The sequence below is a fragment of the Mustelus asterias genome, chromosome 29, assembly GCF_964213995.1.
Source record: "Mustelus asterias chromosome 29, sMusAst1.hap1.1, whole genome shotgun sequence".
NCBI lineage: Eukaryota > Metazoa > Chordata > Chondrichthyes > Carcharhiniformes > Triakidae > Mustelus > Mustelus asterias.
The window spans coordinates 4,332,264-4,354,102 of record NC_135829.1 but is presented as its reverse complement, the minus strand read 5'-3'; the positions used below and the strand labels follow the sequence as shown (position 1 = coordinate 4,354,102).

The 21,839-nt window shown below is 52.4% G+C and overlaps 2 protein-coding genes across 3 annotated transcripts in view; both read right to left on the bottom strand.

Annotated features, from left to right (window-relative positions):
- Window positions 1-13,175, bottom strand: part of vps33b (VPS33B late endosome and lysosome associated) — a 45,248-nt gene extending 32,073 nt beyond the window's left edge. Inside the window, exons 1-7 of one of the 2 annotated variants that reach the window (XM_078199973.1) lie at window positions 13,054-13,175; window positions 7,992-8,065; window positions 6,589-6,650; window positions 5,903-5,952; window positions 3,899-3,966; window positions 1,786-1,831; window positions 16-110 (exon numbers count right to left, since the gene is read on the bottom strand). In XM_078199973.1, the coding sequence (XP_078056099.1) occupies window positions 16-110; window positions 1,786-1,831; window positions 3,899-3,966; window positions 5,903-5,952; window positions 6,589-6,650; window positions 7,992-8,033 (363 nt within the window). In that variant the 5' untranslated portion in view covers window positions 8,034-8,065; window positions 13,054-13,175. Of the gene's footprint in view, window positions 1-15; window positions 111-1,785; window positions 1,832-3,898; window positions 3,967-5,902; window positions 5,953-6,588; window positions 6,651-7,991; window positions 8,073-13,053 lie in introns of both variants that reach the window. The other variant, XM_078199972.1, reaches the window with a different exon arrangement.
- Window positions 13,176-15,175: 2,000 nt separating this feature from the next.
- On the bottom strand, window positions 15,176-20,767 carry hddc3 (HD domain containing 3). The gene is made up of 4 exons (XM_078199922.1): window positions 20,566-20,767; window positions 18,433-18,488; window positions 17,241-17,481; window positions 15,176-16,290 (listed from the first exon to the last, which is right to left on the bottom strand). The coding sequence occupies exons 1-4, from the start codon at window positions 20,675-20,677 to the stop codon at window positions 16,157-16,159; spliced, it is 543 nt and encodes a 180-aa protein (XP_078056048.1). The 5' UTR covers window positions 20,678-20,767; the 3' UTR covers window positions 15,176-16,156.
- Between the last annotated feature and the right edge of the window lie 1,072 nt (window positions 20,768-21,839).

Sequence of the window (21,839 nt, the reverse complement as noted above, 5' to 3'; positions counted from 1 at the left end):
AAAGCTGCCACTTACTAGGAAATAATCGCGGAAAAACTCGGGTAACTGCATGCTGATGAGGTCATCATCCAAGGGTAGCAGGTAAAAGGCCCACTCATCAAAGGTGACATCTGCAATTAGACAACATGAAGCATAAACCAAGTGAAAGATCGTACGAAATAACAACAGCACGTTTTACAATTGTTCCCTCTTCCTGGGATCGAGCCCCTGACTCCGGTCAGTCTTAGTTTCCCCACCCTTGGCTGTCATGTTGCAAGCAAGGAGTGACGACCCTGTGCAGTCACCAGGTGAAGCAGAATAATCAGAAAAGGGTCCGCAGACATTATTCTACTCCCATTTTCAAATCGCACATTATTTTAGTCCATATTGATAACAGGAGCCGCCTATGTAAACATGTCACGCTGCACTTGCATCCTCCCACCAGAGGTGACACTGCATTAAAGTTTTAAAGTTTATTTCTTCGTGTCACAAGTAGGCTTACATTAGCACTGCAATGGAGTTCCTGAAAATCCCCTAGTTGCCACACTCCGGCACCTGTACGGGTAACTGAGGGAGAATTTAGCACGGCCAATGCACCCTAACCAGCCCATCTTTCAGACTGTGGGAGGAAACCGGAGCACCCGGAGGAAACCCACGCAGACACGACACAGACAGTGACCCAAGCCGGAAATCGAACCCAGGTCCCTGGCGCTGTGAGGCACAGTGCCGCCCTGTGAATGTAGGAATTTAGTCAGAAAAATTGACAGGAAGATTTTGTACAGTACGTCCATTAAATTTCAGCCTTGGCTCCCGATCAGAAGGTTATGGATTCAACCCCCACCCCAGTACCGAGGAAGTGCTGCATTGTCAGAGGTGCCTTCTTGTGGGTGAAATGTTAAACTGAGGCCTTGCCCACCCTCAGGTAAAAATTCCATGACTCTTTTTGAAGAATAAGTAAGTAATTCGCCCCAGTTTTCTAGCCAAATTTACCTCAAAACAGATGACCTGGTCATCGATCGCATTACCTTCTGTGGAACATTGCTCTGTACACACTGGCTTCACGGTTTGCCTATATTGCAACACTGACTACAATTCGGAAGCTTTTTGGGATGTCCTGAGAACATGAAAGGTGCTATGCAAATGAAAATTATTTCCTTACTCTCTATTTTTCTATTCCGGAGAAAACACACCCATTCCCAAGGAGATGTCGTTGTAGTTTTAGATTTTAGTTTATTTATTAGTGTCACAAGTAGGTTTACATTAACACTGCAATGAAGTTATTGTGAAAATCCCCTGAATGGAAGACAGAGCTTCCCAAATTCCTCTACGTAAACCGTCTTTTCTGTAACAAGTAATGATTTGTATTTTGCACAGCCTCTCATCACCTAGCTAAGAAAGTCTGTAATTATTTCTCACAGGAATACATTTCTAAGCTCAGGACAAGCGGGTAACTCAATCCCATAAACATCATGAAGATGTACAACCCCTTTTTTAAACTGAGTTTTTTTCTGGGGAGTTTTTGATCAATAGTAAAATGTTGTTTCAGGCGTCAGGAAACTTTCTTGATCTAAAGAGCTTCATCGGGACCCAATAACGGAAACCCAGGAATGGCCAAACCAGATCTGGGTTCAATATCTCCTAAGACAGCACCTCTGACAGTGAAAAACCGCCTCAGTCTTGCACTGGAGGGTCAGCCTGGAGCTCAAAGAGTTTGAACCCACAAACTGCCATCCAAACGCTGCCTCCAGAGCCAGAAAACACACATCACCAGTTTGGAAAAACAAAGGAGGATGAAACGGTGCTCACCTCCGAAGATTCCCTCCTCCTCAAGCACAGTCTCACACATGAAGAACTGAAACAAAAAAGGGACAGGTTATACAACATATTCCTCTCACCACATTTATCATAGAAACGCTACAGTGCAGAAGGTGGCCATTCGGCCCATCGAGCCTGCACTGACAACAATCCCACCCAGGCCCCATCCCTGTAACCCCACTTATTTACCGCACTAATCCCCCTGATACTAAGGGACAATTTAGCACGGCCAATCCACCTAACCTGCACATCTTCGGAATATGGGAGGAAACTGGAGCACCCGGAGGAAACCCACGCTGACACGGGGAGAACACAGTAAGGAGTCTCACAACACCAGGTTAAGGTCCAACAGGTTTATTTGGTTAGCAAACGCCACTAGCTTTCGGAGCGCTGCTCCTTTGTCAGATGGAGTGGATGCAGACTCCACACAGTCACCTGAGACCGGAATTGAATCCGGATCCCTGGCGCTGTGAGGCAGCAGTGCTAACCACTGTGCCACCCATGTCAGCCATGACAATTCAAAACAACCAGATGCACACTCTAGGCAATGTTGCTGGATCGGACACATTTTTTAAAAATTTCACTCTGGGGATGTGAGTTTCGTTGGTGAAAAGCTAGCATTTATTACTGATCCCTAGTCGTCCTTCGACAGTGATGGAGAGCTTTCTTAAACACCGCAGCCCATGTGGTGTCAATGCTTTCACAAGGCTGTTTAGATTGGCAGTTCCAGCAATTTGATGCAAAGATTGTTTGCCAATGGGAATAGTGAGCTGCCTAGAGGAGCTTGGAGGTTCCCATGCACCTGCTGCCCCTGTCCTTCTCAGCATGTGGAAGTTATGAGTTTGAGAGGTGCTGTCGAAGAAGCCTTGGTGACATTAGTCACCATGTAAATGTATTACTGAGGGGAGGGCCGTACAAAGGAGCTGCTAGGGTGGCTAAGTGGTTAGCACACCTGCCTCACAGCGCCAGGGACGCGGGTTCGATTCCCGGCTTGGGTCACTGTCTGTGCGGAGTCTGCACGTTCTCCCCGTGTCTGCGTGGGTTTCCTTCGGGTGCTCCGGTTTCCTCCCACAGTCCGAAAGACGTGCTGGTTAGGGTGCATTGGGCATGCTAAATTCTCCCTCAGTGTAACCCGAACAGATGCCGGAGTGTGGCGCCGAGGGGATTTTCACAGTAACTTCATTGCAGCGTTAATGTAAGCCTAGAAACATAGAAACCCTACAGTACAGAAAGAGGCCATTCGGCCCATCGAGTCAGCACTGACCACAATCCACCCAGGCCCTACCCCCATATCCCTACATATTCTACCCACTAATCCCTCTAACCTACGCATTTCAGGACACTAAGGGCAATTTTCTTTAGTTGTCCACAGCAAACACAAGAGTTCTCAGGCACAGAAATATAAACAGCCTGGCGAGAACCACTTTTCTCTGAAAACAGCTAATGAGAAAGTAAGTGGGAGCAGGGAACAGTACCAGGAGGCCAGGATACTGCTCCTCACTGGAAACTGAAGCAGTGAGTCACAGCCAAAAGCAGCAATCTGGAATCTGTGACCACAACAGTCCTGATGTGGAGATGCCGGCGTTGGACTGGGGTGGGCACAGTAAGAAGTCTCACAACACCAGGTTAAAGTCCAACAGGTTTATTTGGTAGCACAAGTTTTCGGAGCGCTGCTCCTTCATCAAGTGAGTGGAGAGTTGGGTTCACAAACAGGGCATGTATAGACACAAACTCAATTACAAGATAATGGTTGGAATGCGAGTCTTAACAGGTAATCAAGTCTTTACAGGTACAGACAATGCGAGTGGAGAGAGGGATAATCACAGGTTAAAGAGGTGTGAATTGTCTCCAGCCAGGACAGTTAGCGAGATTTTGCAAGCCCAGGCCAAATGGTTACAGGTAGTGTGACATGGACCCACAACAATCCTGGTTGGGTTTCTCCCCTTGCTTCACAAAATGGTTCAAAGTTTGCCAGTCAGCAGCGAAACGTAACCTGCCAACTCCCTGCTTTGGACGTGGATGTTTCTCTATCACACCCTGCTCTGCCGCGACCCTCCATCAACCCAAGACAACCGAGCACTTTGGCGCTGACCCAGCTGCTCACCTTTTGAGGAGTGAATATGATCTTGTATTTCCGCAGCTTGGAAGCAGCTTTATCAGCATTGACGATTTCTGGAAGGAGACGGCGGGGGGAGGGGGGGGAAGAATCACATGCATTCTGTAACACGGAATAGCTTCTAAACACAGAGACAAACGACACTCTCAACAAATCCAAAAAACTGAAAAACTGCAAGGGAACTCATCCAATTTGATTCATCTGATGTATATACGCATAATGGTATTCTCCATAAGACATCGGAGCAGAATTAGGCCACTCGGCCCATCGAGTCTGCTCCGCCATTCAATCATGGCTGATAATTTTCTCATCCCCATTCTCCTGCCTTTTCCCCATAACCCCTGATCCCCTTATTAATCAAGAACCTATCTATCTCTGTCTTAAAGACACTCAATGACCTGGCCTCCACAGCCTTCTGCGGCAAAGAGTTCCACAGATTCACCACTCTCTGGCTGAAGAAAGTCCTCCTCGTTTTAAAGGATCGTCCCTTTAGCCTGAGGTTGTGCCCTCTGGTTCTAGTTTTTCCTACTAGTGGAAACATCCTCTCCACTTCCACTCTATCCAGGCCTCAGCGTCTGTCAATCAATCATTTGAGCCAGTCCAACTCTTTTGGATGGTGAGTTTGAAAAAACAATGGCATAGTGATAATGTCATTAGACTGGTAATCCAGAGGCCCAAGCTAACGCTCTGGGGACATGAGGTTGAATCCCATCACAGCAGCTGATGGAATTTGAATTAATTAATCTGGAATATAAATCTAGTCTCAGTAATGGTGATCATAACCCTCTCATCAATTGCTGTAAAAAAAAAAGCATAGAATCCCTACAGTACAGAAGGAGGCCATGCGGCCCATCGAGTCTGCACCGTCCACAATCCCACCCAGGCCCTATCCCCATAACCCCACATATTTACCCTGCTAATCCCCCTGACACTTTACCATGGCCAATGTATTACTAACCCACACATCTTTGGAGTGTGGGAGGAAACCGGAGCACCCGGAGGAAACCCACGCAGACACAGGGAGAACGTGCAGACTCCACACAGACAGTGACCCGAGGCTGGAATTGGACCCGTGTCCTTGGCGCTGTGAGGCAGCAGTGCTAACCACTGTGCCACCCATCTGCAGTCCTTACCCGGTCTGACCTGTATGTGACTCCAGACCCACAGCAATGTGGATATCCGCTGAAATGGCCCAGCAAGCCACTCTGTTCAAAGGAAATTAGGGATGGGCAATAAATGCTGGCCTTGCCAGTGTCGCCCACATCCCCTGGGAGAATAAGTGGGAAAAAGTCTAATCAAGGCCCGGTTGAGGCAAGAAGATGTGAAACATCGAACGGCACTAATCGAGGGGAGCCAGGGACGTCGCCATGGGCTTGCTGGCCCCAACAACAGACTGATCATTATCTCTTTGCAGAAGCTTGCTGTGTGTAAATTGGCTGCTGCACTTCCGACATTGCAATAAGCCAAAAGTAATTCATTGTGGACGTAACAAGATGGTGAAAGGTGCTCTGAAAATGTAAGCTCGTGTTCCTCCTAAAGGCCAGAATAAGAAGCTAATTTTGGAAACCTGTGCGCTTTCTTATTGTATTTAACTCTTGTAAATGCTGACATATTGGATCACAGACATATCAGCAGTTTGGGAATGGAAGGGGCATCTTTGCCTGACAGATAAATACTATTCAGAGGATGAGTTTTGCTGGTAATCCAGAGGCTCAGGCTAACACCTGTACATCAGGAAACCAACAAGCTGCTCCATCTTGTGGTTAAGTTGTGGATTTGAAGTTCTGAATCTTTTCCAAGTGACTGAGAAAGCTACTTGTTGCTTTGCTACAGATTGGGAAAGAAAATCGTGGGAAGGAATCATCCCGGAACAACACTTGTGTATTTTCGAGAGGCCAGCCACATGCCTGGCTCCAGATTAGTGCTCTGTGTAACATCCCTCACACACACACACACACACACACATTTAACGCAGTGTGCGAGCTCTCATACCTGCAACATGCTTGACACTGGCAATCTGGGGGCGGATCAGAAAACACAGTCTGTGATAGAAAACAGATAATAACACAAGTAAACGCTCAGGAATCACCGGCACAATGAATAGGAGTCAAACTTCAGTATTAACCCAAATCATAAGCACTGGCAATCACCCACAGGCCCCGCCCCGCCATCCCCCCCCCCCACCCACAGGCCCTGCCCCACCATCCCCCCACCCCGCCACCCCCCCACAGGCCCCGCCCCACCATCCCCCCAGGCCCCGCCCCATCATCCCCCCCCACAGGCCCTACATAGAATCCCTACAGTGCAGAAGGAGGCCATTTGGCCCATCAAGTTTGCACCGACAACAATCCCACCCAGGCCCTATCCCCATATCCCCATGCATTTACCCGAGCTAGTCCCACTGACACTAAGGGGCAGTTAAGCATGGCCAATCCATCTAACTCGCACATCTTTGGAGTGTGGAAGGAAACCCTCGCAGACATGGGTAGAACGTGGAGACTCCACACAGACAGTGACCCAAGCTGGGAATTGAACCCGGATCCCTGGTGCTGTGAGGCAGCGGTGCTAACCACTGTGCCGCCGACAAACACTCAAAACAATTGTCTTGCCCCTGAACAATGCTCATTGCCCCTCTTCTCCACACAAACTGACCTCTCTCCACACAGAGTAATACTCACTGGTCACTTACGCCCTGAACTACTTTATTTTCCAATTTGTACAACTTCTCGACGTCATGTTGCTGTAAAACAAACAGAAAAACAATAATTGTGCGTCTTTCTCTGTCTAGAACAGGGCTGCCCATCTTATTCAATCCAGCAGTAAATTGCCAATAAGAAGCTAAATTCACTTTCAAAAATCTGGGAAACATCTGGGAAACATCCAGGTAAAGAAAAGCTGGATGGAGACAAGTCACAAATTTGAAATAAATCTTCCAGATGAGATGCAAGCCCCCCAAATAACAAATTCATTTTGACAGCTACTTAAAGTGCTTCACGCACTGCTTTAGAGAGCAATGCTGTTGTGCATTAAGCTAACATGACAGGCAGTGTACAGCAGCAACACACAAACACTGCGTGAGTGTAATCACTTGGCCAGGACCGTGAGGAAACATCCCTTGTCTTCCTTCCAATTAGCGAAGAGGAATCTTCAGCAGAACTGAGCGGGTGATGAACAGGTTACTCGCTCAAAGGACAGCAACATCGGCACAGCAGCACTCCCTTGGCACTGCGCTGGACTATCATCCAAAGGCGGGGATAGAGGTTTTGACAGGTGGGGAATGTAAGCAGTTCTGGGGGACAGATAGGATAAGAGGTTTGAAATACACAGGTTGAAGAAATACCTAAGCTTACTTGTAGACTCCTCCAAACTGAGGCAGGAATCAAGAACAGGGGTAGCGTGGATGGAGAGAATCATAGAATCCTAGAGTGCAGAAGGAGGCCATTGGCCCATCGGGTCTGCACCAACCGCAATCCCACGCAGGCCCTATCTCCGTAACCCCACACATTTACCCTGGCTAGTCCCCCTGACACTAAGGGATAATTTAGCATGGCCAATCCACCTAACCCACATATCTTTGGACTGTGGGAGGAAACCGGGACACCCAGAGGAAACCCCACGCAGACACGGGGAGAACGTGCAGACTCCACACAGACAGTGACCCAAGCCGGGAATCGAACCCAGGTCCCTGGCGCTATGAGGCAGCAGTGGAAACAACTAACAGCAATTACTTAACCATCCCAATGTTCGATTACTGTCAGAGAGGATGGCTGTGAGATTGAGCAATTGAGTGAAGTGGTGAAGCTGAGTTTGTGTCTCTGGATATCAACTAAGGATGAATAGCTGGGGAGCTCAGAGAGGGTCAGTGCAGGAACAGCCATTGTTGACAATCAGTGGACTGCACTGACACAATTCAACATGGAGATAAGGAGCAGTCTCACCGGGGTGATACAGAGGTGCCACGGGGAGAGGATGTGATTTGACCGTGCAGATTGCGAGAGAGGTGAAAGAGGAATATACTGCCATGGCTTTGTTGCTGACATGAGCAGGATGGGTTCCGGGGGGGGTCCAAGTATTAACTTACCTTCAGGGTGGAGACATTTGCGATGCGATCCAGAGGGCTCATCAGCGCGGCTTCAATGAACAAATCCTTCTTTCCTGGCAACTGACAACAAGGAGATTCCATTAGTAAGGAAAAGGAATGGGGACGGACTTACTGCAGCTCAGCGCGCTTCGGTTCTGAAAATGCTCAGATCAAAAGCTCTGTCCCAGCTCAGGCCATGGAGGGATCAGCGCAAAAAAGGTCAGTTTTTCCACCACCACTCTCCCCACCCACCTGTCACCCTCTCCAGAACACCCCCCCCTCCCTCTCCAGAGCGCCCCACCCCCTCCTTCTCCAGACCCTCCCCCCTCCTTCTCCAGACCCTCCCCCCTCCTTCACCAGACCCTCCCCCCTCCTTCACCAGACCCTCCCCCCTCCTTCACCAGACCCTCCCCCCTCCTTCACCAGACCCTCCCCCCTCCTTCACCAGACCCTCCCCCCTCCTTCACCAGACCCTCCCCCCTCCTTCACCAGACCCTCCCCCCTCCTTCACCAGACCCTCCCCCCTCCTTCACCAGACCCTCCCCCCTCCTTCACCAGACCCTCCCCCCTCCTTCACCAGACCCTCCCCCCTCCTTCACCAGACCCTCCCCCCTCCTTCACCAGACCCTCCCCCCTCCTTCACCAGACCCTCCCCCCTCCTTCTCCAGAACGTCCCCCCCTCCTTCTCCAGACCCTCCCCCCTCCATCTCCAGACCCTCCCCCCTCCATCTCCAGACCCACCCCCCTCCTCCTCCAGACACTCCGCCCCTCCTACTCCAGACACTCCGCCCCTCCTACTCCAGACACTCCGCCCCTCCTCCTCCAGACACTCCGCCCCTCCTCCTCCAGACACTCCGCCCCTCCTCCTCCAGACACTCCGCCCCTCCTTCTCCAGACCCTCCCCCCTCCTTCTCCAGACCCTCCCCCCTCCATCTCCAGACCCTCCCCCCTCCATCTCCAGACCCACCCCCCTCCTTCTCCAGACACTCCGCCCCTCCTCCTCCAGACACTCCGCCCCTCCTTCTCCAGACACTCCGCCCCTCCTCCTCCAGACACTCTGCCCCTCCTCCTCCAGACACTCCCCCCTCCTTCTCCAGACACTCCGCCCCTCCTCCTCCAGACACTCCGCCCCTCCTCCTCCAGACACTCCCCCCTCCTCCTCCAGACACTCCCCCCTCCTCCTCCAGACACTCCCCCCTCCTCCTCCAGACACTCCCCCCTCCTCCTCCAGACACTCCCCCCTCCTCCTCCAGACACTCCCCCCTCCTTCTCCAGACACTCCCCCCTCCTTCTCCAGACACTCTGCCCCTCCTCCTCCAGACACTCCCCCCTCCTTCTCCAGACACTCCGCCCCTCCTCCTCCAGACACTCCGCCCCTCCTCCTCCAGACACTCCCCCCTCCTCCTCCAGACACTCCCCCCTCCTCCTCCAGACATTCCCCCTCCTCCTCCAGACACTCCCCCCTCCTTCTCCAGACACTCCCCCCTCCTTCTCCAGACACTCCCCCCTCCTTCTCCAGACACTCCCCCCTCCTTCTCCAGACACTCCCCCCTCCTTCTCCAGACACTCCCCCCTCCTTCTCCAGACACTCCCCCCTCCTTCTCCAGACACTCCCCCCTCCTTCTCCAGACACTCCCCCCTCCTTCTCCAGACACTCCCCCCTCCTTCTCCAGACCCTCCCCCCTCCTCCTCCAGACCCTCCCCCCTCCTCCTCCAGACACTCCCCCCACCTCCTCCAGACACTCCGCCCCTCCTCCTCCAGACACGCCGCCCCTCCTCCTCCAGACACTCCGCCCCTCCTCCTCCAGACACTCCGCCCCCTCCTTCTCCAGGCACTCCGCCCCCTCCTTCTCCAGGCACTCCGGCCCTCCTTCTCCAGGCACTCCCCCCTACTTCTCCAGGCACTCCCCCCTACTTCTCCAGGCACTCCCCTTCTCCTTCTCCAGACACTCCGCCCCTCCTCCTCCAGACACTCCCCCCTCCTTCTCCAGACACTCCCCCCTCCTTCTCCAGACACTCCCCCCTCCTTCTCCAGACACTCCCCCCTCCTTCTCCAGACCCTCCCCCCTCCTTCTCCAGACCCTCCCCCCTCCTTCTCCAGACCCTCCCCCCTCCTCCTCCAGACACTCCCCCCTCCTCCTCCAGACACTCCGCCCCTCCTCCTCCAGGCACGCCGCCCCTCCTCCTCCAGGCACTCCGCCCCTCCTCCTCCAGGCACTCCGCCCCCTCCTTCTCCAGGCACTCCGGCCCTACTTCTCCAGGCACTCCCCCCTACTTCTCCAGGCACTCCCCCATACTTCTCCAGGCACTCCCCTTCTCCTTCTCCAGACCCTCCCCCCTCCTTCTCCAGACACTCCGCCCCTCCTCCTCCAGACACTCCGCCCCTCCTCCTCCAGACACTCCGCCCCTCCTTCTCCAGACACCCCCCTCCTTCTCCAGACACTCCCCCCTCCTTCTCCAGACACTCCCCCCTTCTTCTCCAGACACTCCCCCCTTCTTCTCCAGACACTTCCCCCTCCTTCTCCAGACACTCCTCCCTCCTTCTCCAGACACTCCCCCCTCCTTCTCCAGACACTCCCCCCTCCTTCTCCAGACACTCCCCCCTCCTTCTCCAGACACTCCCCCCTCCTTCTCCAGACACTCCCCCCTCCTTCTCCAGACACTCCACCCCTCCTCCTCCAGACACTCCGCCCCTCCTTCTCCAGACACTCCCCCCTCCTTCTCCAGACACTCCCCCCTCCTTCTCCAGACACTCCCCCCTCCTTCTCCAGACACTCCCCCCTCCTTCTCCAGACACTCCCCCCTCCTTCTCCAGACACTCCCCCCTCCTTCTCCAGACACTCCCCCCTCCTTCTCCAGACCCTCCCCCCTCCTCCTCCAGACACTCCCCCCTCCTCCTCCAGACACTCCGCCCCTCCTCCTCCAGACACGCCGCCCCTCCTCCTCCAGACACTCCGCCCCTCCTCCTCCAGGCACTCCGCCCCCTCCTTCTCCAGGCACTCCGCCCCCTCCTTCTCCAGGCACTCCGGCCCTACTTCTCCAGGCACTCCCCCCTACTTCTCCAGGCACTCCCCCATACTTCTCCAGGCACTCCCCTTCTCCTTCTCCAGACCCTCCCCCCTCCTTCTCCAGACACTCCGCCCCTCCTCCTCCAGACACTCCGCCCCTCCTTCTCCAGACGCCCCCCCCTCCTTCTCCAGACGCTCCCCCCTCCTTCTCCAGACGCTTCCCCCTCCTTCTGCAGACGCTCCCCCCTCCTTCTGCAGACGCTCCCCCCTCCTTCTCCAGACGCTCCCCCCTCCTTCTCCAGACGCTCCCCCCTCCTTCTCCAGACGCTCCCCCCTCCTTCTCCAGACGCTCCCCCCTCCTTCTCCAGACGCTCCCCCCTCCTTCTCCAGACGCTCCCCCCTCCTTCTCCAGACGCTCCCCCCTCCTCCTCCAGACGCTCCCCCCTCCTCCTCCAGACGCTCCGCCCCTCCTCCTCCAGACGCTCCGCCCCTCCTCCTCCAGACGCTCCGCCCCTCCTCCTCCAGACGCTCCGCCCCTCCTCCTCCAGACGCTCCGCCCCTCCTCCTCCAGACGCTCCGCCCCTCCTCCTCCAGACGCTCCGCCCCTCCTCCTCCAGACGCTCCGCCCCTCCTCCTCCAGACGCTCCGCCCCTCCTCCTCCAGACGCTCCGCCCCTCCTCCTCCAGACGCTCCGCCCCTCCTCCTCCAGACGCTCCGCCCCTCCTCCTCCAGACGCTCCGCCCCTCCTCCTCCAGACGCTCCGCCCCTCCTCCTCCAGACGCTCCGCCCCTCCTCCTCCAGACGCTCCGCCCCTCCTCCTCCAGACGCTCCGCCCCTCCTCCTCCCGACGCTCCGCCCCTCCTCCTCCAGACGCTCCGCCCCTCCTCCTCCAGACGCTCCGCCCCTCCTCCTCCAGACGCTCCGCCCCTCCTCCTCCAGACGCTCCGCCCCTCCTCCTCCAGACGCTCCGCCCCTCCTCCTCCAGACGCTCCGCCCCTCCTCCTCCAGACGCTCCGCCCCTCCTCCTCCAGACGCTCCGCCCCTCCTCCTCCAGACGCTCCGCCCCTCCTCCTCCAGACGCTCCGCCCCTCCTCCTCCAGACACTCCGCCCCTCCTCCTCCAGACACTCCGCCCCTCCTCCTCCAGACACTCCGCCCCTCCTCCTCCAGACACTCCGCCCCTCCTCCTCCAGACACACCGCCCCTCCTCCTCCAGACACTCCGCCCCTCCTCCTCCAGACACTCCGCCCCCTCCTCCTCCAGACACTCCGCCGCCTCCTTCTCCAGACACTCCGGCCCTCCTTCTCCAGGCACTCCCCCCTCCTTCTCCAGACACTCCCCCCTACTTCTCCAGACACTCCCCCCTACTTCTCCAGACACTCCCCCCCCTCCTTCTCCAGACCCTCCCCCCCCTCCTTCTCCAGACCCTCCCCCCCCTTCTCCAGACACTCCGCCCCTCCTTCTCCAGACCCTCCCCCCTCCTTCTCCAGACCCTCCCCCCTCCTTCTCCAGACCCTCCCCCCTCCTTCTCCAGACCCTCCCCCCTCCTTCTCCAGACCCTCCCCCCTCCTTCTCCAGACCCTCCCCCCTCCTTCTCCAGACCCTCCCCGCTCCTTCTCCAGACCCTCCGCCCTCCTTCTCCAGACCCTCCGCCCTCCTTCTCCAGACCCTCCGCCCTCCTTCTCCAGACACTCCCCCCTCCTTCTCCAGACCCTCCCCCCTCCTTCTCCAGACCCTCCCCCCTCCTTCTCCAGACCCTCCCCCCTCCTTCTCCAGACCCTCCCCCCTCCTTCTCCAGACCCTCCCCCCTCCTTCTCCAGACCCTCCCCCCTCCTTCTCCAGACCCTCCCCCCTCCTTCTCCAGACCCTCCCCCCTCCTTCTCCAGACCCTCCCCCCTCCTTCTCCAGACCCTCCCCCCTCCTTCTCCAGACCCTCCCCCCTCCTTCTCCAGACACTTCCTCTCCAGACGCCTCTCTCCCTCCCTGACCCTCCCCCAGGTGTTCCTCTCTATCCCCACCCCCCGGGCTCTCTCTCTCTCTCTCTCTGTGCCCCACCTGCTCCAGTAAGTAGATGAGTTGATCCCGGGCGAGTCGCTTCAAGATGTCGAAATCCGGCGGCTCCGGAGCATCCCAGCGGCCCGCCATCTTGTCCCGGGAACCGCTTCCGGGGTCACCGCGGCCACTTCCGGCAGCGCGTCTCCTAGCAACCGGAGGACAGGCTTCACCTGAGATCGCTAGGCCTCACATCAGCCTGGGATCATTCCCCACATCAGCCCGGGATCATTCCCCACATCAGCCTGGGATCATTCCCCACATCGGCCCGGGATCATTCCCCACATCGGCCCGGGATCATTCCCCACATCAGCCCGGGATCATTCCCCACATCGGCCCGGGATCATTCCCCACATCAGCCCGGGATCATTCCCCACATCAGCCTGGGATCATTCCCCACATCGGCCCGGGATCATTCCCCACATCGGCCCGGGATCATTCCCCACATCAGCCCGGGATCATTCCCCACATCAGCCTGGGATCATTCCCCACATCAGCCTGGGATCATTCCCCACATCGGCCCGGGATCATTCCCCACATCGGCCCGGGATCATTCCTCACATCAGCCTGGGATCATTCCCCACATCAGCCTGGGATCATTCCCCACATCAGCCCGGGATCATTCCCCACATCAGCCCGGGATCATTCCTCACATCAGCCTGGGATCATTCCTCACATCGGCCCGGGATCATTCCCCACATCAGCCTGGGATCATTCCTCACATCAGCCTGGGATCATTCCCCACATCGGCCCAGGATCATTCCCCACATCGGCCCGGGATCATTCCCCACATCAGCCTGGGATCGTTCCTCACATCAGCCTGGGGTCATTCCCCACATCAGCCTGGGATCATTCCCCACATCAGCCCGGGATCATTCCCACATCAGCCTGGGATCATTCCCCACATCAGCCTGGGATCATTCCCCACATCAGCCCGGGATCATTCCCTACATCAGCCCGGGGTCATTCCCCACATCAGCCCGGGGTCATTCCCCACATCAGCCTGGGATCATTCCTCACATCAGCCCAGGATCATTCCCCACAGCCTCCTCCTGTTGCTGTTGCTTAAAACTCCAAACCCAGGGGCCATTCTCCTCATGTGGGGAAAGAAACTGGGATAAACACCAAAACCCAATCCCCTGCAAACTACACCCACATTCCCAATGGAGTTAAAGTTTATTTATTAGTGTCACAAGTAGACTTACATTAACACTGCAATGAAGTTGCTGTGAAAATCCCCTAGCCGCCACACTCTGGCGCCTGTTCGGGTACACTGAGGGAGAATTTAGCACGGCCAATGCACCCTAACCAGCACGTCTTTCGGACTGTGGGAAGAAACCGGAGCACCCGGAGGAAACCCACACAGACACAGGGAGAATGTGCAGACTCCGCACAGACAGTGACCCAAGCAGGCAATTGAACCCTACTTGTGACACTAATAAATAAACTTGAAATAAGGCTCCTGACACCATTTAGAGTAACTGATGAAAAATTATAATGTCAGTGCAGTACGGGAGAATTGGTTCAACCTGCAAGTCACCACCAGGAGACAGAAATTACTGTAGTTGGCGACAAAGAGCCATTAAACTAATTTACTTTACCCACCATGCTCCCTGGGAAGGAGAGGTAAGTCCTTTGAGGCTTGATATGCCACATCTGCAAATGGAAATCCTGTAGGGACCAGGCAGAGATTTCAGAGTATGAGTGACCAGTTCTTTTAAGTCAACCTACTGAATCTGTCAAAGCAGCTGCGATTCTCCTCACTCAGCCCCAGGTAACTCTGCAAGCCCATGTCGAAACTGATAGGATGACTCTGGTTAGAGAAATGTCAGAAACGTTACCAGAGTTCTGTGTTGGGTTAGCTGGGCAATTTTAACGTCCAGTAGTACCAGGGTATGGCTGAGGCTCTGAAAGGATCTCTGAAAGGATGCCAAAACTTTTATAAAGCATAGCTTCCTGACACAATAAGCGTGCTTTCATATTGGGCAAAAATAAATCCTTGTGTGGATTCCTTAATAGATTGATGTGAAGACTCAAAGATGGAGACAAAAAGAACTGATAAAGAAACGCCCTTCTCAAATAAAATGTATCTACTGTATCTTTGTGGATGAAAATGAGCGTTTTTAAAAAGACCTACAAATTTTAATCATTTGGCATCAAAACGGGCAGATTAACCAAAAGTACACAGATATGATACAAGAATGCTAGTCCAACAGAACAATAATCTTTATTTTACAAGAAAAAGCTGTGAAGAATTCACAGCGACAACAGCCAACAAAATCTGATCCGCATGGTAAGTTGTTGCATAAAGTTAAATCTCACGGGATGCAGGGTGAGGTATCTAAATGGATACAAAATTGGCTTCTTGACAGAAGCCAGAGGGTGGTTGTAGAGAGTTGTTTTTCAAACTGGAGGCCTGTGACCAGCGGTGTGCCTCAGGGATCAGTGCTGGGCCCACTGTTACTTGTCATTTATATTAATGATTTTGATGAGAATATAGGGGGCATGGTTAGTAAGTTTGCAGATGACACCAAGATTGGTGGCATAGTGGACAGTGAAGAAAGTTATCTCCAATTGCAACGGGATCTTGATCAATTGGGCCAGTGGGCTGATGAATGGCAGATGGAGTTTAATTTAGACAAATGTGAGGTGATGCATTTTGGTAGATTGAACCAGGGCAGGACTTACTCAGTTAATGGTAGGGCGGTGGGGAGAGTTACAGAACAGAGAGATCTAGGGATACATGTTCATAGGTCCTTGAAAGTGGAATCACCAGTGGACAGAGTGGTGAAGGCGGCATTCGGCATGACATGGGTACGATGGGTATAGAGGGATATGGGCCAAATGCGGGCAATTGGGATTAGCTTAGGGGTTCTAAAAAAAAAGGGCGGCATGGACAAGTTGGGCCGAAGGGCCTGTTTCCATGCTGTAAACCTCTGACTCTATGATTGTAAATCTGATTGTAAGCATATTTCCAAATATTTAGATTTAAAGATTATTACCTTGGTTGAAAGATGGTTATTAAAAACTTCATTTCACAATAACAGATCTAAATGTAAAGCATTTCCCAATCTTCTATCTCAGAGTTTAATCTATTTCAAGCTTGTTATCCAGTGAGAATGTTTCTTTCTTTGAACAGTGCATCCAGGCTCTTTTCCAGCGTCTGATTTGTTCCTCTAAGACCAGCAACCACTCGGGAAGCCCAGGTGAAATAGTCCTCAACTCGTTTCTCTGTCCAGCCTGAACAAGGATTCAACAGAACAAGGGTCAGGGTGCGATCAGGCTTTATTTCCTCCACAGATTCCTTAGTCCTATTTTATTTCCCATTCTATTCTTTGGTCAGGACCCTGAGGGGGGAACTCCCAGTTCATCAAATAATACCATGGAACCTTCAACATTCACCTGAGTCACCGTGGGGACTCAGTTAGCCAGATGCTTAGAACGTGTCACAGAATGAAGCCAAGGGCCTGGTTTCAATCTCTGCAGCGGGTTGTGGAAGCGCATGGAGGCCTGCCTCCTCACCTTGCCCCATGCTTGGTGCCAAGTGATGACCCTCAAGCTATATAACCCCTTGTCTCTTGCTAACAAGCACGGGGTGGCAAAGTGGCTCAGTGCTGCCACACAGCACCAGGGACCCAGGTTCGATTCCCGGTTTGGGTCACTGCCTGCACGTTCTCCCCATATCTGCATGGGTTTCCTCCAATGCTCCGGTTTCCTCCCACAGTCCGAAAGACGTGCTGGTTAGGTGCATTGGCGTGCTAAATTCTCCCTCTGTACCCAAACAGTTGCCGGAGTGTGGCAACTTGGGGATTTTCACAGTAACTTCATTGCAGTGTTAATGTCAGCCTACTTGTGGCACTAATAAATAAACTTTAAAAAAAACAGAAACAACTGTTACCAATTACCATTACCTGAGCCACAATAACAGACAGGTAGAGTCCTTAATGTATTTTCCAAAGGTCAACAGTTCTGACAATGTCATCTTCCTCCACTACCTTGCTAGCTTAGATTATGTTCTTGAGTGGGGTTTGAACCACAACTCACTCAACTTGCAAGGAGGCAGTTAGGAGTGGGAACCCTGGCTGTGTTTCCCTGCACTGACACTAAATTTCCAGATATCAGGGGCACACAATAACTAGTCCTGAGCAGAAATTTGGAGGAAGAGAAAGGGAAAGGACAGTGTTGCTGACCTGCAGGAGTGCAGCGTTTGAGATCCCGCAGATTGTACAATTTATCTGCCAGTTTCACCAGTTTAGCTTCGTAGCTGATGTGGGGGGCATGTTGGATCTGTTGCTGCTTTCGCTCCTCCTTCGGAAGAGACTTATCATCCGTCACCTCAGCGACAATGCTCCGCACCTTCTCTCCAAACCTCTCCTCAATCTCAGCAAATGTCGTGTCTGTATCTTCAACAGTATCGTGGAGAAGGGCTGCCTTGTAAGAAAGAAAAGACGTGAATCTCAATCGTGCCACACATCATGGTTGAATTGTTCCATACCTCAGTATGGGTACGGAACAATTCAGGACCAACCAAAGCCACACAAAGCTAATCTGCTCAGCTCTTAATTCAAAGGTTCTGCCCTCATGCCTCACATCAGGAATTGAGCACCGAGGGTGGCACCGAGGGAGTGCAGCATTGTCAGAGCTGCCGTCTTTCACAACAAAATAAGGCTTTGCTGATAGGATAAGATTAAGTAAAATCATAAACTTCCTACAGTGCAGAAGGAGGCCACTTGACCCATCGAGTTGGTACCAACTCTCCAAAAGAGCATCTTACCCAAGGCCACCCTGCTGAGTATTTCCAACATTTTCTGTTATTTCAGATTGCCAGCATCTGCAGAATTTTGCTTTGTATAGATTAGGAGGAGGCTTGCGCAGACTCGGAGGAGGCTTGCGCAGACTCGGAGGAGGCTCGCGCAGACCAGGAGGAGGCTCGCGCAGACTCGGAGGAGGCTTGCGCAGACTCGGAGGAGGCTTGCGCAGACTCGGAGGAGGCTCGCGCAGACTCGGAGGAGGCTTGCGCAGACCAGGAGGAGGCTTGCGCAGACCAGGAGGAGGCTTGCGCAGACCAGGAGGAGGCTTGCGCAGACCAGGAGGAGGCTTGCGCAGACTCGGAGGAGGCTTGCGCAGACTCGGAGGAGGCTTGCGTAGACTCAGAGGTGTCTTGTGTGGAGCTTTAACATTGGCAGACCAGTTAGACTGAATGATGTGTATATCCAATGTAAGCTTATGTATTACTGTAAACTCAAGCTCTGTTTAAATGGATGGTAAAGATCAAAGCCATTATCTGAAGAGTGAATTCTGGAAACAATCCACCAGAAAGCTGGAAATGGCACAGTTTGGGCTGTGTGTGGTGACCATGACCCTGATTTATGTGGGGTTTACCTGCAAGGTGACCACATCTGTAATTCCAGCTTCATTGGCCAAAATTCGGGAAACACCTTTAAACAAACAGAAAAATCCCACTGAGTAACTTTCAAACCAAGTAGAGTGAAACAAAAACTATAACCCTAACCCTAATGCCCTTCACAGTGATGAAATTCAGAAGGAAGATCATGAAGGAATACGGACGCAGTCAAGGGAAACAGGCTGACAGAAGCCCGAGAGAGGAATGGAGGGAGGAAGCCAGGTAAAGTGTTTTGGGGGGAGTTTGAATGAGCCATGGTGTTGTGGCTGATTGATCCCTGATAGTGACAGAGGATGTCAGAGTGCAGGGTGTGGGCTGAGCATTCAGTGAGTTGTGGTCTGGATCTGGTGATCTGGGTTTCCTCCCACACTTCAAAGATGCGTCAGTTAGGTCGATTGGCCATGCTAAATTGCTCCTTAGTATCCAAAGATGTGTAGGTTAGGGGGATTGGCCATGCTAAATTGCCCCTTAGGGTCCAAAGGTGTGCAGGTTAGAATAATTAGCCATGGGATATGGGATTTTATGGAAGACGCTGTCTGAAAGGGTGATGGAAGCTGATTCAACAGGAAATTTCGAAAGGGAAAGGAGAGACCAATTTGATAGCTCCCTTAAAGAGCTAGCACAAGCACAATGGGCTGAATGACCACTTTCTCTGTTGCTGCAGAACCAGCACTCAACAGACTTGCAATCATAGTGTCGAAGGAGGCCATTCGGCAACAACTTTCTAACAGAGCATCTTACCCATAACCCCACATGTTAGCAACGTAATAATCTCCCTAAACTGCACATTTTGAAACACTAAGCAGTAATTTAGCATGGCCAATCTACCTAACCTGCACATCTTTGATGTGGAGATGCCGGCGTTGGACTGGGATGGGCACAGTAAGAAGTCTCACAATGCCAGGTTAAAGTCCAACAGGTTTACTTGGAATCACGAGCTTTCCTACTAACTGCCCCAGTTTGAGACAATTCATACCTCTTTAACCTATTATCCCTCTCTCCACACACACTGTTCACATTGTTTGTACCTGTAAAGACTTGATTACCTGTAAAGACTCGCATTCCAACCATTCTTCACATTCCAATCTGTAATTATTTTGCAATTGCTATGTTTTTTATGCTATGTTTGTGAACCCACCTCTCCACTCACCTGAAGGAGCAGCGCTCCGAAAGCTCGTGATATCAAATAAACCTGCTGGACTTTTTAACCTGGTGTTGTGAGACTTCTTACTGCGCACACCTTTGGAGTGTGGGAGGAAACCCACGCAGACACGGGGAGAATGTACAAACTCCACACAGTAAGGAGTCTAACAACACCAGGTTAAAGTCCAACAGGTTTATTTGGTAGCAAACGCCACTAGCTTTCAGAGCACTGCTCCTTCGTCAGGTGAGTGGGAGATCTCCACACACACCCACGCCAGGAATCAAACCTGGGTCCCTGGCACTGTGAGGCAGCAGTGCGAACCACTGTACGTCCCAATGTATGGACACGCTCTGTCTTAAGTAACACCTGCCTGTGTGATGTTATCACCAATTTCAATTCTCCCATTTTTCTCAGAGACACAAACCCTACACCAGAAACTTATTCCTATTTATTTCATTGGCCTGATGGCTCCACTCCCTTCCCTGCCGAGGTACATCCCAATAACAGGGGCGGATCATTCAGCCATCCTCACTTTTCCAACTCCCCAAGGGGGCAGTTTCACAGGGATTCATTCTTCTGTTGTTTCAACAAGTGCTCGCCCTCCCCTGGGTGAAGCCAGTCACCATGACAGCTCACAGCATGGAGCTGCTTTCATTTAATTTTTCTAAATTACCTTGAAATAAGCTTGGAATTTGAATCACAAAAAAATCCACAATTCTCCGGCTCCCCTTCCAATTACCGGGGGAACCCTCCAAAAAAAACTGCTGGACTTGAAATAAAGCGGAGAACTTGTCCCAACTACTTTATCATCAAAATTCACTCTAGTAACTTTTTCACCGACCGAAAACTTTTGGTGCTTTTTAGTTGAATGTTGCAAATGTATTTATTCATTATGCAACAATGTTTTGTCTCCAGGAACCCCTTTTGGGGAGTCGAGTTGGATCAGTAACTCTGATCGGAGTCTTACCCAGTGGGTGGTTGATGTATGGAGTCCCCTCCGGGTCTTTGCGTCGCTGACTTTTGTGCTTTTTCGCCGCAAAGTCAGCGGCTTCCAGAACCCGCTGCACATCAGAGCTCATTGTGCCTTCCGCATCCGGACCCGCAACAAGAAGTGGAGCTGGAACTGGAGCAGGAGTAGAGACAGCACACACACAACACACACACTCTCCCGCACTGCCAAACTTGAACACAGTAAGGAGTCTAACACCTCAGGTTAAACCAGGAGGTTTAAAGGTTTCACCAGGTTAAAGTCCAACAGGTTTATTTGGTAGCAAACGCCACTAGCTTTCGGAGCGCTGCTCCTTCGTCAGGTGAGTGGGAGATCTGCTCATAAACAGCAAACAGGGCATATAAAGACACAAACTCAATTTACAGAATAATGAATAATGATTGGAATGCGAGTCTTTACAGCTAATCAAGTCTTAAAAGTACAGACAATGTACCTTTAAGGTACAGACAATGTACCTTTAAGACTTGATTAGCTGTAAAGACTCACATTCCAATCATTATTCATTATTCTGTAAATTGAGTTTGTGTCTTTATATGCCCTGTTTGCTGTTTATGAGCAGATCTCCCACTCACCTGACGAAGGAGCAGCGCTCCAAAAGCTAGTGGCGTTTGCTACCAAATAAACCTATTGGACTTTAACCTGGTGTTGTTAGACTCCTTACTGTGTTCACCCCAGTCCAACGCCGGCATCTCCACATCAAGACTTGAACATTTCCAGCATCTTCTGCTCATAGTCTTTAACTGGACTAGTCTGAAATACCTTGTCCCACATAATATGTTCATTAAACATACGCCACATCCTTCTGGGTAAAGGTACTAAAGTTTAAGTGGTGTCACAAGTAGGCTTACATTAACACTACAATGAGGTTACTGTGAAAATCCCCTTGTTGCCACACTCCGGCGCCTGTTCGGGTACACTGAGGGAGAATTTGGCACAGCCAATGCACGTCTTTCGGACTGTGGGAGGAAACCGGAGCACCCGGAGGAAACCCACGTAGACGCAAGGAGAATGTGCAAACTCCAGTCACCCAAAGCTGGAATTGAACCTAGGTCCCTGGCGCTGTGAGGCAGCAGTGCTAACCATTGTGCCACAATGCCCCCCAGATGATCTCTGTCCAGCTCCAAGTGTACATGGGTCCTTCATACACAACATCCTTAATTCAGTCGCAGAGGATTCAGACGGTCATGGAAAAGAGCCAAATGCCACAATGGTGGAGATATTGTTCAGAACTT